Here is a 15,830-nt window from a genome sequence, read left to right as displayed (position 1 = left end):
GATGAGCAGGACACTTTACTACAGGAATTAACACCTCGGAGACATCATAACATTAAATATATATTTTTAATAACAATTTAAGGAAACATAACAGCTTTTATGTAATTACATCTGGACAAATGTAAATTAAAAGAGGGGAAAAAAAAGCTGTAGTTTCTTTAAGTCAAATTCGTCATGCTCAAACGTGGAAATCTCATGTGCAAAAGATTGACGTTACTCATTATTGCTAATGGAGCGGTTTCTCTGGCTGGCTGTTACAGGGCGAACTTTAGATGCCACTCGGTGTTCCGATCACGAGTTATACACCAAATCAGTGCAGTCAGGGGGATAAGATGCACTAAAGGTGCACCATTGAGGTGTCCTGACTGAGGTTTGGAAAGTTGGAAAAACCTACGGAGGAAAGATGTGGCAACATCTTTCCCAAACATATGCTAAAATAAAATAAATCGTTCATGGATTAGAGTGGCTAAAAAGTTTAGACAGAAATGAGTTACCCATTTTAAGGTGTTCAGAATCTTGCCAAGTCGGTCATAAAAGGACCAACATACGCTGATATCGTAATCACAGAAGTGTGAGTGAAAATGTAAAAAATAAATATAGGTCAACAGCCCCATATCGCAAAACCCGAGATTTACAACACAATTATACAAAATATCTAATAGGACTGCAAACCTGCAACAATTATAATCTAGACGTCTATTTTTTTATTTTAAGAAATCAGGAGCAGGTTTGAGCTGTTAAAAATATACAAGTTTCTTTTTTTAGGGAAAGCTGAGAACTGGTCTCACTATGTCAGACGTATGATGCGTTTCATCAGTTTACTTCCTGCAGCATTTTGTTTTTAACTCTCATCATCCTTTTAGTGATCAGTGCAAACTCCTCACAGTGAGTCCATAATCAAGAGCCTGTGATTGGTCTCTCCCAGTTCATCTACAGGCTCACTTCATATAGGAGTCAATATCAAATTAGGACAAGTCCATCTCCATCACAGGTTTGAGACTGGGCAGTCTGGGTCTTGCCCTAACTGCCTCTGCCTACCTCCATGCATTGAGTCAGGTCAGATTAATGAGCAGGTTCTCTCCGTACTTGCGCAGGTATTTCTCATGGTTATGGTCCACGGACCAGAGTGGAGGAAGGAAGTTGGGCTGCATGCTGGACAGGAAGTGCTGACGCCAGCGCCGCTCCAAGTCAATCAGACCACGCAGTCCTTGCTCAGCGTACGCTTGTACCACCTTCAGCCCATGTGGCACATAGCTCTCATTAAAGATCCTACACACACACACACACACACACACAAAAGTCTTATTATACCACACACTTTTTTTTTTATAAATGTCTACCCTTAAAAAAAGCCATTAATATTTAATTGAAAACACATTAAGGATTTGACGAACAGGTGATTTGCACTCTAACAAAAGCCAAAAATCAATGAACTATAGTGAAACCTCTACATGGTTTGGTTCTTTTTATATCCAAGTATAGAGCTAAAAGAAAAATCTACTGTGTCCCTGCACAGGAGTCAATAATTGTTCTGTAAATGTGCCTAAAAACCTTTTACACTGAAGCATAGTGGAAAAAATACATTTAAACAATACAAAGTAGGGCTGCAGCTATCTATGATTTTGGTAATCAATTATTCAACAGATGAGAACATTTTTTTCTTCATTTAAAAGCAATACTTAATATACAAGAGATATAAAACGAACTTAAAACGAACAAGTAAAACGAACTTGTTAAAACTAACTTAAAACGAACAAGTAATTTGTCTCCTTCTTAGAAAAATTAACATGTTTATTGCTGAAGTTGCAATCTGAAAACTAAACCCATTTATTGCATTTAATTGCCATATTACATCAAAATGCAAATACAAATATATAAATAAATACAAAAATCTAATAAAAATCTAATAAAAACCCCTTACAAATTACTTTTAAAAAGGGTAAACGCACTGTATGGCGTTTTCTTCATGTTTAAGTTTTAAATGATCACAAACTTTGGAAACGTCCCTTGATGTTTTCTCTCCTTTACTAAACTAAGCATTTTGCCTCGATTCTTTTTTGAACTTGAATTATGCGAGTTACTCGAGGAAACGTTTCAGCCCTAACACAGAGCCACCGAGTTCTGTGTGTTAATTAATCAACAAGAAATCACAGAACTTGGGCATTAGAACCTAGGTCAGCCTAGACATTAAAAGTTTAGCTGTCTATCAGTGTGCTGCATTTGATTAAATAATACACTTTCAGCTTCATTTTGAGGGGATTTACACCCAAATCAAGAGAAAAAAGTGGAACGAATGACCAAACGTAATCGGACAATTGGTTTTGCATAAAGGTGCCATGGCCAGGTGTCATGTTACTAACTCATTGCATTACATACAATTGAGCATATAAAACATCTAGAGCCGCTTTTAAATGCAGTATTTGCATATGTTAACTCTTAATATGAAGTCAAATGTGTGGTTACTGCCAATAAAGCATGTAAATCAAAATCTCCTCATAGACATGGTAGGTGACATGGTAGACATGGTAAAAGATAAGATTTTTGAGCTGACCAAAGTCAGCAATCGAGACTTTTGAAGACAAGTCCTTGCCACAGTAAATCAAGAGGTTTTACCACAATATGTAAACCATTGGTAGGCCTCAAAAACAGCAAGAAAAGATTAGTGTGTGCATCTAACACAGCCTGTATAGAATCCTCTGGATTAACTTGTAGCAGAATGATGGAAAGAGAGGAGTATGGAGAAGGAAAGGAACAGCCCAGAATCTGAAGAATACCACCTCACCTTATGGAGTGGGTACGTTTATGCAACCGAAGAAAAGTGACAAATTAAATTATGATGCATAATTTTAGGTGAATTATGACAATTCACCTAAAATTTGGATGAACCGACCCTCATTTCAAAAGATGCATTTTGATTAATTAGTTCATTTCCTTCCAGTTACACAATCCGACTACTGAAACAATTAACTTTGCAAAGTCCATGAGTGTGATGCTGACTGTCACCTAGTCTCCAGGTTGGCAGCTGTGTGCAGCCGTTCTTCCGTGACTTCCTTCTCCTCTTCTTCTTTGCAGAAGTACGCATGAACAACAGACAGGAGCTCTTCTCGTCTGGACGGGGGCATGCTGTTGCTGGTACTGAGAAGGGCACGGGCAGCGGACCGTACCCGCCGCCGATCCGAGTCCTCCAGCAACCTTACACCCTCCTCACAACCCTGTGGGGCGGAGAACTCATCTGCCAGCTGCTGCTTTAGAAAGCCATCATACACGTTAGACGCAGCGTGACAGGAAGTGCACAGCAGCAGGATGTCATGAGAGTTGTGATCTTTCATCTCAGCAGGGAAGTGGCGTCTGTACTCATGTGGAACAATGTTCTTTCTAAAAGAGTGAGGGCAAAAGATCTATAAGATTTAAAATTGCTATTGGTTTCTTGTGTATGTACATTCTAAAGCTACAACGGACTAATGATATTCAGTCCACCCTAAAAACAAACAAACATACATTACCCTATACTTCAGTACAAACCTGATGTAAGACTCCGCTTTGCCACACACCACACAGAGATTTTCTTTTGCCGTGAGGTAATAGTCTTTCTGAGAGTCAGGGCGACCCGAGGGCTCAAACAGCAAACGCACGATGAAGGGCTCTTCACTGACCAGCTCTGAAGAACAGGACAAATTGAATATCACTGCATGCAGAATATTTACAAGGTTTAAATCATCCCTGAATACAAGTAACGCACAAAAGCCATTCAATCTACTGTTATGCTCTATTCTGTCTCTTACACAAATACATTTAACAAGCTACAAATAAAAGCTAGTTATTAGTAAATATTAGGTCGATGTGCTTGTGATGTACCTCCTATTCCTTTGTCAAGGTACCACTTTGCCTTTTTCTTGTCACATGTACAAAGTGGCTGACCATCAGGAGCATGAAGGAAGCAGTTGTCATACAAGGGGGATTTTCTGAAGGTAATAATACACAGTGGGCGTCATTTAGCAGATTTACACATAATTAGTTAATATTCAGCAAAAAATTGCATACCCATGAAAATCTAACTTCACTTAGCACTTGATTAAAAGCACTATGCTAAAACCTCAATACAAGATAGATTCCACAAACATTCCTTTTCTTACTGGATATTGTTTTTCCATTATTTCACCATTGAGTACATTTTGAAAGTCTAAAATCAGCAATTACAGAAACACACAAAACAAATAATAATAAAAAAAATATATATATTATACCCAAGATTGATGCACATATCTGAAGCTGCTGGTTCTTAGCTGCATGGTTTTGTATATTGCACTGCTAACACAATTTGCTGATTAAATGGTGTTCCGGTGTTTCTAATAGGTCTAAATTTCCTTCCTTCCTTTCCTTTCCTTCCATCCATCCACGGAAAGTATTCAGACCCCCTTAAATTTTCACTCTTTGTACTGCAGCCATTTGCTAAAATCATTTAAGTTCATTTCTTTTCCTCATTAATGTACACATAGCATGCCATATTGACAGAAAAACACAATTGTTGAATTTTTTGCAGATTTATTAAAAAAGAAAAACTAAAATATCACATGGTCCTAAGTATTCAGACCCTTTGCTGTGACATGCATTGTGATCTGTAAGGTCTTTTATCGACAGGTGTGTGGCTTTCCTAATCAAGTCCAATCAGTAAAATCAAACACAGCTGGACTCAAATGAAGGTGTACAACCATCTCAAGGATGACAAGAAGTAATGGATAGCACCTGAGTTAAATATATGAGTGTCACAGCAAAGGGTCTGAATACTTAGGACCATGTGATATTTCAGTTTTTCTTTTTTAATAAATCTGCAACAATGTCAACAATTCTGTGTTTTTCTGTTAATATGGGATGCTGTGTGTACAATCATGAGCAAGAAAAATTAACTTAAATGATTTTAGCAAATGGCTGCAATATAAAGAGTGAAAATTTTAAGGGGGCCTGAATACTTTCCGTACCCACTGTATATATATGAAAAAACCTATGCTTCACCTGGCTGAATATCCGACTCCAAGAGGTTTCCGCTTGTTCCTTCGTGGGTCTGGTACTTGCTGATCACCGGACTCCGGACTGTCCACAGTAGACCTGCGGCACCGACGTCTGCGTTCCCCCTCTTCACCTTCACCACGCCACCTGAAGGGCACATCCACCAGGCCCTGACAGTGGCCAGACAACTTTGAGAAGGATATCTCCTCCTCGGTCAGCAGGCACGGACCAGAATAGAGTCCCAGCAGGTAAAGAAACAGAGAGACCGAAACCTGGGCATCACGTGCTGCATATGACCTCTAAAGCATATACAAGGAAAGTGTCATGTCTGTGAGAAGGAATTATTCTTAGCAAACCATTACCAGCTCAAATAAGTCTTTACAATGCATAAGTCTAGTAGTCACATGGTCATAAACTGGGAAAAATCCACATGTATAATAAATAAATAAAAACTTTAAAAACTGAGGTACTCCACCTGCTCCTGACTAAGGTTTTCAGCTTCCCAGTTACTACAACGCAGCTCCAGGGATTTATCCAGGGTGACATTGAGCAGGTCTCCAGCCAGGGACTTTAAACTCAGCCCATTGTTTAGCACTGCATGTCTTCATCAATCCAAAAACAGCAACTAATTATAAAACCATCTTCAGTTTCACATAAGTATAACTGATATAAATAAAGTTGTGCAGTGTCATTAAGAGTCACTTACGGAAATAATCAAAACATTTTCTGAATAATTATCAAAAATATATCTGCAATCTTTAATCTCAGTGGCAATGAGTGAACAGAAACAAAATCATTATATATATATATATATATATATATATATATATATATATATATATATATATATATATATATATATATATATATATAAATAAAATAAAAAAAATTCCTACTTGGGCTAAGGAAAAAAATATAGTTCAAACAACAAAAATGCTGTTTATATATGAAATTTTATGTCAAGCCAACATTGTAATATGACTGCAACGTTTAGCTTTGGTGTCAAAATATTTCGTTTAATCTAAGAGGCAACAAAAAAAAGAGCAAGATGGTAGTGAGTCCTTGGATCCATTTGAATTTAAAGCATCGGGATGCACCACAGCCATATACAATGGCCGAATCACTTTTTAATCATGTTACCACAAGTAACAACTTTGTTTCTTGACAGCACCAGTTTACGGCACTCAGCAGTCATAATGCAAAAGATTTATTTATCAAAGTTTGCAGCTCCATTCTGGATTGGACAATATACATAATGGAATCCAATCCATTTTCTGTCATGTCTACAAAATGTAGAAACTGATATGGTGGCTAATGCAGGTTTATATAATGCCGAATTTTTATTTATTTATTTATTTATTTTTTTTTTTACAATAGAAAGCTCCCACTTTACATGACACATTAAACATATTAAAAATGTAATTTCCATGTGCAATTTAGTACGTATCATTTAGGAACTAGGTATGGGCGATTCTGCCATATAAAAAAAAAACCCTTAAAATGCACAGGGCATAAAATTTTATGAGCAATTTTTAAATAAACATGCTAGCTATAGGGGGGAATTTATGAAAATATTTTGTGTCACTTCAATAATCACAAATTATGTGACATGTATATAATCACAAGTGCCAAGGGCTCTAATCCCAGTTAGGTGGCGTGTAACTAATAATGCTAATCATCTAAAATATTTCATTGCTCTAATTCTTTTGACTACACAGAAATGTGTTGTTTGCTATATTAACCTTTGTCTAAGTGCCAAGTAGCGCAAGTCCACTGTGCACACGAGGGACAGGCCGTGGTCACTGGCCAGGCGTTTGCCATCTTCAAAGCAGCCGACGCCTACCTTCAGCACGTGAGAGTCTCTCAGTACCTCCAGCAGACCTTTGGGAAGAGGCAGCTGGGCATCGCGGAATGCCAGCAGTCTGACCAGCATACAGCGACCTGAATACGTAGCCATTTGCAGCAAAGACACCGCACATGCTTTGCCTTTGATGGACACCTAAAGTAAAGAAAGCACCTTGTGAAGGAAGACCGTCTGAAACAACAAAGGATTTTAATTACTGAAAATGCCCCTCTTACACGCATGCTCTTTACCCATTCACAGTCCAAGCCCAGGACAGGAAAGACAGACAGGTCCCTCTGGAACATGGGCCAGAGTTCTTCAAACTCGTCTGATGAGTTCACCACCACTGCTGGCACCTCAAGTAACTTCTCAATGGATGGTAGTGATAGACATTTGGGTGTTTGTGCTATTGATGGTGGCGTGAGCTCTTGTTTTGAATGATGAACAGCATTGCTGCTCAATTCCAGAGGTCCAAGTCGCTCCACAGGCAATAGATGAGTGTCCTTTGGGACTTTGAGAGATTTTTTCTTTTGTTTATATATACTACGCCACAGGAACAGTCCTCCAAGCGTGGCTCCTAACAATGTTGCTACTGCTGCAGTGAGAGTACTCTGTTTGGACATCTTGTTATGTGCAGCAGCTCCCTGGTAGGACATGAGCAAGTTTACAAAAACAGAAGAATCCCAAAAACTTGAAAATAACAACTAGAAAAAGAATGTTTAATCCAGTCCATGAAAACTTAATCATCCGTTTAAAAAGAATATATATATATATATATAGCTCTTCCTTTAGCACCAACTACAGAGGAGGAGGAGAACCAGGGTTAGAATCCTTTCCCACAGAAGACTAAACTGCATTCCAAAAAATACAGGGCCAAGTTATAAAACAAAAACATAATTACAATACCTACTGAAAATATCACAAAGCAAACATCACAAAGGAAACTCGAACACTATCAGGAGACAAAAACAGACTACAAACCAACCCCAAAATCTTAGGTTTGCTTTAGAGATCATACATTAAAGAAAACATTGACAGTGACCCCGACCCCGATATGTTTGAGGGGGGAAAAACTCACACCTGATCATAAGAGCAGTTTAATGTGCAGCCGCTTGCCTCAGCTAGAAAGCAGTTGGAGATCTGAAGCAGTCACATTCTTACACTGTTACCTGTTTGAGTCTGTGTGCAAGTGTGCAATCTGGTCTCAACATCACTTCTATCTTATGAATAGGGTGCTTTGGCAATAATGTATATTAGGGGGGCACAAGCCAGTGTACTTTTAGTGCCGGTCCCAAGCCCGGGTAAATGGGGAGGGTTGCGTTAGGAAGGGCATCCAGCGTAAAACATGTGCCAAATCAAATATGCGGATCACAAATGAGAATTTCATACCGGATCGGTCGAGGCCCGGGTTAACAACGACCGCCACAGGTATCGTTAGCCGACAGGGTACCGGTGGAAATTGGGCTACTGTTGGCCGAAGGAGGAGAAGGAGAGGAGGAAGACGTCTACAGAGACGGCAGGAAAAGGAGCAGTGTAGGAGAGTAGAGGTTCGGGTTGGTACTTTAAATGTTGGTACTATGACGGGTAAAGGGAGAGAGATAGCTGATATGATGGAGAGGAGAAAGGTAGATGTGTTGTGTGTTCAGGAGACCAAGTGGAAAGGGAGTAAGGCCAGGAACATTGGAGGTGGGTTTAAACTGTTTTATCATGGTGTGGATGGGAAGAGAAATGGTGTAGGGGTGATTCTGAAGGAAGAGTACAGTAAGAGTGTAGTGGAGGTGAAGAGAGTTTCTGATAGGGTGATGATCGTGAAGGTGGAAGTTGAAGGGATGATGATAAATGTCATCAGTGCCTATGCTCCACAAGTTGGCTGTGAGATGGAGGAGAAAGAAAGATTCTGGAGTGAATTAGATGAAGTGGTAGATGGTGTACCTAGGAAAGAACGATTGGTGATTGGGGCAGACTTTAATGGGCATGTAGGTGAAGGGAACAGAGGTGATGAGGAGGTGATGGGTAGGTATGGTTTTAAGGAGAGGAATGTGGAAGGGCAGATGGTGGTAGATTTTGCTAAAAGGATGGAAATGGCAGTGGTGAACACGTATTTTAAGAAGAAGGAGGATCATAGGGTGACGTATAAGAGTGGAGGAAGGTGCACACAGGTGGATTATCTTCTGTGTAGGAGATGCAACCTGAAGGAGATTGGAGACTGTAAGGTGTTGGCAGGGGACAGTGTAGCTAGACAGCATCGGATGGTGGTCTGTAGGATGGTTTTGGAGGCGAAGAAGAAGAGGAGGAAAGTAAGGTTTGAAAGAAGAATAAGATGGTGGAAACTGAAGGAGGAAGAGTGTAGTGTGAGGTTCAGGGAAGAGGTCAGACAGGGGCTTGGTGGTGGTGAAGAGGTGCCGGATGATTGGGCAACTACTGCAGGAGTGATGAGGGAGGCAGCTAGAAAAGTACTTGGTGTGACATCTGGAAATAGAAAGCAAGACAAGGAGACGTGGTGGTGGAATGAGGAAGTGCAGGAGAGCATTAGGGGAAAGAGATTGGCAAAACAGAAGTGGGATAGACAGAGTGATGAGAAAAGTAGGCAGGAGTACAAGGAGATGCGGCAGCAGGTTAAAAGGGATGTGGCGAAAGCCAAGGAAAAGGCATATGAGGAACTGTATAAGAGGTTGGACACTAAGGAAGGAGAAAAGGATTTATACCGATTGGCCAAGCAGAGGGACCGAGCTGGGAAGGATGTACTGCAAGTTAGAGCAATAAAGGATGGAGAGGGAAATGTGTTGACTAGTGAGGAGAGTGTGTTGAGAAGATGGAGGGAGTATTTTGAGCAGCTGATGAATGAGGAAAATCAGAGAGAGAGAAGGTTGGAGGATGTGGAGTTGGTGAAGCAGGATGTAGATAGGATTAGTAAGGAGGAAGTGAGAGCAGCGATTAAGAGGATGAAGAATGGAAAGTCGGTTGGACCAGATGACATACCGGTAGAAGCGTGGAGATGTTTAGGAGAGATGGCAGTGGAGTTTTTAACCAGATTGTTTAACAGGATTCTGGAAGGGGAGAGGATGCCTGAGGAATGGAGAAGGAGTGTGCTGGTACCGATCTTTAAGCATAAGGGAGATGTGCAGACCTGCAGTAACTACAGGGGAATTAAGTTGATTAGTCACACCATGAAGTTATGGGAAAGAGTAGTGGAAGCCAGGCTGAGAGAAGAGGTGATTATCTGTGAGCAACAGTATGGTTTCATGCCGAGGAAGAGCACCACAGATGCCTTATTTGCTTTGAGGATGTTGATGGAGAAGTATAGAGAAGGACAGAAGGAGCTGCATTGTGTATTTGTGGATTTAGAGAAAGCGTACGACAGGGTGCCGAGAGAGGAGTTGTGGTATTGTATGAGGAAGTCAGGTGTGTCAGAGAAGTATGTGAGGGTGGTGCAGGACATGTATGAGGACAGTGTGACGGCAGTAAAGTGTGCAGTAGGTACGACAGACTGGTTCAGGGTGAAGGTTGGACTGCATCAAGGATCGGCCCTGAGCCCTTTCCTGTTTGCAGTGGTGATGGACAGGTTGACGGACGAGGTCAGACAGGAGTCTCCCTGGACTATGATGTTTGCAGATGATATTGTGATTTGTGGTGAGAGTAGAGAGCAGGTTGAGAAGAGCCTGGAGAGGTTGAGATATGCGCTGGAGAGAAGGGGAATGAAAGTCAGTAGGAGTAAAACAGAGTACATGTGTGTGAATGAGAGGGAGGGCAGTGGAGTGATGCGGTTGCAGGGAGAAGAGGTGGAGAAGGTGGAGGAGTTCAGGTACCTGGGGTCAACAGTGCAAAGTAATGGAGAGTGTGTTAGGGAAGTAAAGAAAAGAGTGCAGGCAGGGTGGAGTGGGTGGAGAAGAGTGACAGGAGTGATTTGTGATAGAAGAGTATCTGCAAGAATGAAAGGGAAAGTTTATAGGACTGTGGTGAGACCTGCGATGTTGTATGGATTAGAGACAGTGGCATTGAGTAAAAAACAGGAGGTGGAGCTGGAGGTAGCAGAGCTGAAGATGTTGAGGTTTTCGTTGGGAGTGACGAGGATGGACAAGATTAGAAATGAGTTTATTAGAGGGACAGCACATGTAGGATGTTTTGGTGACAAGGTGAGGGAGGCGAGATTGAGATGGTTTGGACATGTGCAGAGAAGGGACATGAATTATATTGGTAGAAAAATGCTGAAGTTGGAGCCACCAGGTAGGAGGAAAAGAGGAAGGCCAAGGAGGAGGTTCATGGATGTGGTGAGGGAAGACATGCAGGTAGTTGGTGTAAAAGAGGCAGATATAGAGGACAGGGTGGTATGGAGACGGATGATCCGCTGTGGCGACCCCTAATGGGAGCAGCCGAAAGAAGAAGAAGAAAGAAGAAGTACCCCAACCATGAGAGAGCAAGATAGAGTGAGAAAGGAATGGAGTAAATGAATGGGAAAGAGAGAGAGAGAGATTTGTAATATTTGTATACAGCCCAGATTTAATTGATTGGCAGTATAAATGTAAAGTTTTTGTCCTGCCAATAAAGTACAATTAAATTAAATACAAATAAAGTAGGGGGATATGAGACAGAGAGAAAGGAATGGAGTGAATGAGGGATAGTGAGTAATAGGAAACAAGAGATTTATGAATTAATGAGCGAAAGAGCGCGCGAGAGAAAGTGCGAGATAGGAATGAAGTGAAGATTTGAATGAATGAAAGAAGTGACGAGATTTATATATATAAATGAATGAATATGAGTGTGTGTGTGTGTGTGAGAGAGAGAGAGAGAGAGAGAGAGAGAGAGAGAGAGAGAGAGAGAGAGAGAGAGAGAGAGAGCAAGGAATGAAGTGAAAATTTAAATGAATTTGAATGAATTAAAGGAGTGACGAGATTTATGAATGAATATGAGAGAGAGAAAGAGAGAGAGAGAGAGAGAGAGAGAGAGAGAGAGAGAGAGAGAGAGAGAGAGAGAGAGAGATGACCCCCGTGGTGGAAGTGGTGTGTAGATCTAGAACTTAATGCTTCTACACTGAAGCTATTAGAGCTTGAGGTGGTGTGATACTCCGCATGTTGATTAGCATCTTCTCCCGCACTGTTGAACCCCGCTAGACACTCAGCTAGCTCGCTAGTTCTGTCCCGTAGGTCGGTGTAGCAGAGAAGCTGATACAGTGACATATTGCTAAATCCTCCTTATTACTGAAATGTTTCCTATTCTTTTCATTATATAAATACAGACAGCATGTTTGTTTACTTACCTCGAGCTGTGAGCGTCCAGTTCATACACATGCACACACTTACTCTGTAATAATAAACAGCTGCAACACGTCTTCTTCTGCCCCTATATCACACACACGTCGCCGTCTGCTCTGCACTCAACAGTGCCGCCCCAGGTGGAGGACGCTCATTACAACGCTGTTTCACTTCACTGGAATTTTGCGACTCAGATCATTTTAATCAACGCCATTAAGGAAGGTAAAGGTAAAGTTAATTTATTATTATTAAATATACATTGCAGAAGAGTGAAATTCTTTCTTCGCTTATTTATATGATGTTAGGAAGCTGGGGTCAGAGTGCAGGGTCAGCCATGATACAGCATCCATGGAGTGCATAGGGTTAAAGGGCTTGCCCATGTGCCCAAGAGTGGCAGCTTGTAGACACTGGGGTTTGAACACCCGTCCTGGGCAAACACTACACTCCAATTTTTTTTTTTTAAATAACGGGTAACGCACCATACGGTAACGGTAACGGAGTTACTTTATTTTTAAAGTAAAGGCGAGATTGAGATGGTTTGGACATGTGCAGAGAAGGGACATGAATTATATTGGTAGAAAAATGCTGAAGATGGAGCCACCAGGTAGGAGGAAAAGAGGAAGGCCAAGGAGGAGGTTCATGGATGTGGTGAGGGAAGACATGCAGGTAGTTGGTGTAAAAGAGGCAGATATAGAGGACAGGGTGGTATGGAGACGGATGATCCGCTGTGGCGACCCCTAATGGGAGCAGCCGAAAGAAGAAGAAGAAGAAGTAATGTACAAAACACCACATGCTGTTGGTGTATGTCTGAATGAAATGGCTCAAATTCTAGAGCAATTTAATTAGCTACTAAATTTACCCAATACCTGGTGTAACACAGTAAAAAGATTATAAGTAAATCAGGCATTGTTTCCATGTGCCTTGAGCTCAATGTGGGATATATCAGTGGTCTTATTGGTACCAGGTCCTTTTTTTCCCCTTTGAAATGTAAATCGTGTTTTTCAAACTAGCTGATGAAATGGCAAAAAGAAAGTGTTGCTATTAAATTCAAGATCTGCAATAATTCACTTTACACAACTTTTAGATACTAAATAAATGCGAGAGCTGCCGATCATTTATAGGCTTTTTCACTGTGATTTGCAAACAAAAAAAGATACTTAAAATAATATTGTTGAGTAACGCAGGAAACAAAGACCGTCTGTTTGGCAAAAAGAAATTGAGGTACACCTCAAAATAGCTATGTTTATACAGTAAGGAGCGCTATGCAATTAATCACTGAGAATATAAAACGTTTATGCTTAGGATTATATGAGAGCTTTTGCAATTGGAAACAAATGGCATTACTAAACCCTGCACTCTTAATGAGTCCAAATATTTACATATTATATATATATATATATATATATATATATATATATATATATATATATATACACACAATATACACACAGTGTTTTCACTCTTTGTTATATTGCAGCCATTTGATAAAATCATTTAAGTTCATTTCTTTTCCTTATTAATGTACACATAGCACCCCATAATGACAGAAAAACACAGAATTGTTGACATTTTTGCAGATTTATTAAAAAAGAAAAACTGAAATATTACATGGTCCTAAGTGTGCAGACTATTACAATGTTCACTCCCGTGCTCAGTTCACTTTTACACACCCCACTGTGCAATATACAGCAGGTTTATTGGCGGAGCTATTTTGTGTTTTGTTTATTTGTCCTACACTGTCTTGCACTGTTTGCACCAGGTTGCACACAATGCACTTTATGTGGTGAGGACACTTAGCAGTCCTTAGCCCTGTGTTTTCTGTTCTATAGCTTTATGTTGTGTGTGTAGCACCAGGGTCCTGGAGAAATATTGTTTCATTTCGCTGTGTACTGGGTCATCTATTTATGGTAGAAATGACAATAAAAGTTTCTTGATTCTTGACTTGATATTTGTCTGCAATTAGAAAATAACTGCTAAAATCATGTGTTTAAAATACTTTGTCATAAATGGTAAGGAATAGTTAATTTGATAGCAAAGCATGGTGTATTAATGATAGGAATCTCAGCTGGGAATCAGATCATTTGGCTCAGGTTGACACTAATTGGCTCATAAATTTCTCATTAAATATATTTTTTGCTCTAAACCTGACATGCTCTGCACAGGCCTTATTTTATTAATTTGTATGACTTAACCATTGTGTTATGTTGCCTGTCAAATTGACCCATTTTATATTTTAAAAAATTATTTTTTTTACTGTGATCAACATATAAAATGAAAATAATAATATACCCCCACCTCCATGTTTACATTACAGTCAAAGTTGAAGCCAAAAAGAAGTCTCAATGTATATTTCTTTCTTTGCAACTGTTAGACATATTTTACCCCAGTGTGTCTCTCTCTCTCTCTCTCTCTCTCTCTCTCACTCTTCAAACACACACACACACACACACACACACACACACACACACACACACACACACACACACACACACACTCACTCACTCACTCACTCACTCACTCACTCTCTCTCTCGCCCGAATCTCTCGACCTCATCTGTAATGTGCAAAAATGCAGGTATTATGACTTTTGACAGGAGCCTTTTCTGTTTCCATGGGCAAACTCTATCCACATTGAGTGGACACTTGGCAGGTGAGGGGCAAAACATGTAAAGATTTTCTGCGTGAAAGTCCTACCAACATTACACTCTGCAGCTACATATTATTTACTCTCTGTCAGAGCTTTACAAAATGAACAGCAGAAGTAAATGTGTGACAGACCTCAATCATGACAGTGAAATATAGGAGGATGTGTCTGAAGACCACCTAGAGGTAGATTCTGCCGATTCTGATTCTGAACCAAATGAGGAAACTGTTATTTATATTCCTCTATGCAAGACATTCTCATAAAAAAATTCTGAAATACAGTGGTTTTTATCCCCATATATGCATCAGGCAAAACTGTCTGCAGAAAACAAATGCAGTGCAAGGGCCCACTAGGATGGCAGTGACTCGTGTGACAGACAGCTTGGTCATGCCCAACTCAATACAGAAAATTATACTCGAAAAAACTAATCTAGAAGGAAGCCTTGCTTACAACGCATTTGTTATTTGGGTGGAGATCTTGTCTAAGTGGAACGCATCAAAGCTGTACAAGAGGGGCCTCTTCCTTGAGGAACCGGGGAAGGTGCTTGTGGTACCGCATATACAACGGAGGTAGCACATGCCATGGACCCCCAGCTGCTGCAGCTACAGTGAGGAAGATCCAGGAGAGGACTTCACCTACTACATCAGTGCATGAGTTAAGTGTGTGTGTGTGTGTGTGTGTGTGTGTGTGTGTGTGTGTGTGTGTGTGTGTGTGTGTGTGTGTGTGCGTGCGTGCGTGCGTGCGTGCGTGCGTGTGTGTGTTCTTGTTCTCCTATCCCAGTGGGGACTTCGACCCGAATGCACACTGACTCATGGGGACCGATGTTACCGTTGGGAATTGAGGTTCCCACCGGCAAAGCCATACACCAGGGGTGTCCAAAGTTTTTTTGGAGAGGGCCAAATACAGAAAAATAAGCAAAGGCCCAGGCCACACACAAGAGGTGACATATTGACACATGATTACTGTGTGTATTTCTAACTCACCTATAATGTGAAGAACATTGCTCTCAGTGGGAGCAGTGATGCTGTCCTTTGGATTGGAGGATGGCTGGGATGTCAGGAGAAAGTTTGGTGGTTGAGACACGAAGGACT

The 15,830-nt window shown here is 40.6% G+C and overlaps 1 protein-coding gene across 2 annotated transcripts; it reads right to left on the bottom strand.

Annotated features, from left to right (window-relative positions):
- Positions 1-47: 47 nt before the first annotated feature.
- On the bottom strand, positions 48-12,246 carry exd2 (exonuclease 3'-5' domain containing 2). Of its 2 annotated transcripts, none has more exons than XM_083544107.1 (9): positions 12,102-12,246; positions 7,084-7,491; positions 6,747-7,003; positions 5,480-5,606; positions 5,011-5,303; positions 3,856-3,962; positions 3,523-3,658; positions 3,004-3,375; positions 48-1,269 (listed from the first exon to the last, which is right to left on the bottom strand). In XM_083544107.1, the coding sequence occupies exons 2-9, from the start codon at positions 7,468-7,470 to the stop codon at positions 1,053-1,055; spliced, it is 1,896 nt and encodes a 631-aa protein (XP_083400233.1). In that variant the 5' UTR covers positions 7,471-7,491; positions 12,102-12,246; the 3' UTR covers positions 48-1,052. The 2 variants fall into 2 exon arrangements, with proteins under 2 accessions (XP_083400233.1, XP_083400234.1); XM_083544108.1 differs by having other exon boundaries at positions 7,099-7,491.
- Between the last annotated feature and the right edge of the window lie 3,584 nt (positions 12,247-15,830).

The sequence above is a fragment of the Silurus aristotelis genome (genome assembly GCF_946808225.1).
Source record: "Silurus aristotelis genome assembly, chromosome: 6".
NCBI lineage: Eukaryota > Metazoa > Chordata > Actinopteri > Siluriformes > Siluridae > Silurus > Silurus aristotelis.
This window is presented reverse-complemented; position numbering and strand designations above follow the sequence as displayed.

Excerpts from the sequence above, each read along its gene's own strand:
- exd2 (XM_083544107.1), bottom strand. The coding sequence starts at position 7,470 with ATGTCCAAACAGAGTACTCTCACTGCAGCAGTAGCAACATTGTTAGGA. Across the intron at positions 3,659-3,855 it reads CCTTGACAAAGGAATAGGAG|AGCTGGTCAGTGAAGAGCCC; the intron begins GTACATCACAAG and ends CCTGTTCTTCAG. Across the intron at positions 3,376-3,522 it reads AAAGCGGAGTCTTACATCAG|AAAGAACATTGTTCCACATG; the intron begins GTTTGTACTGAA and ends TCACTCTTTTAG.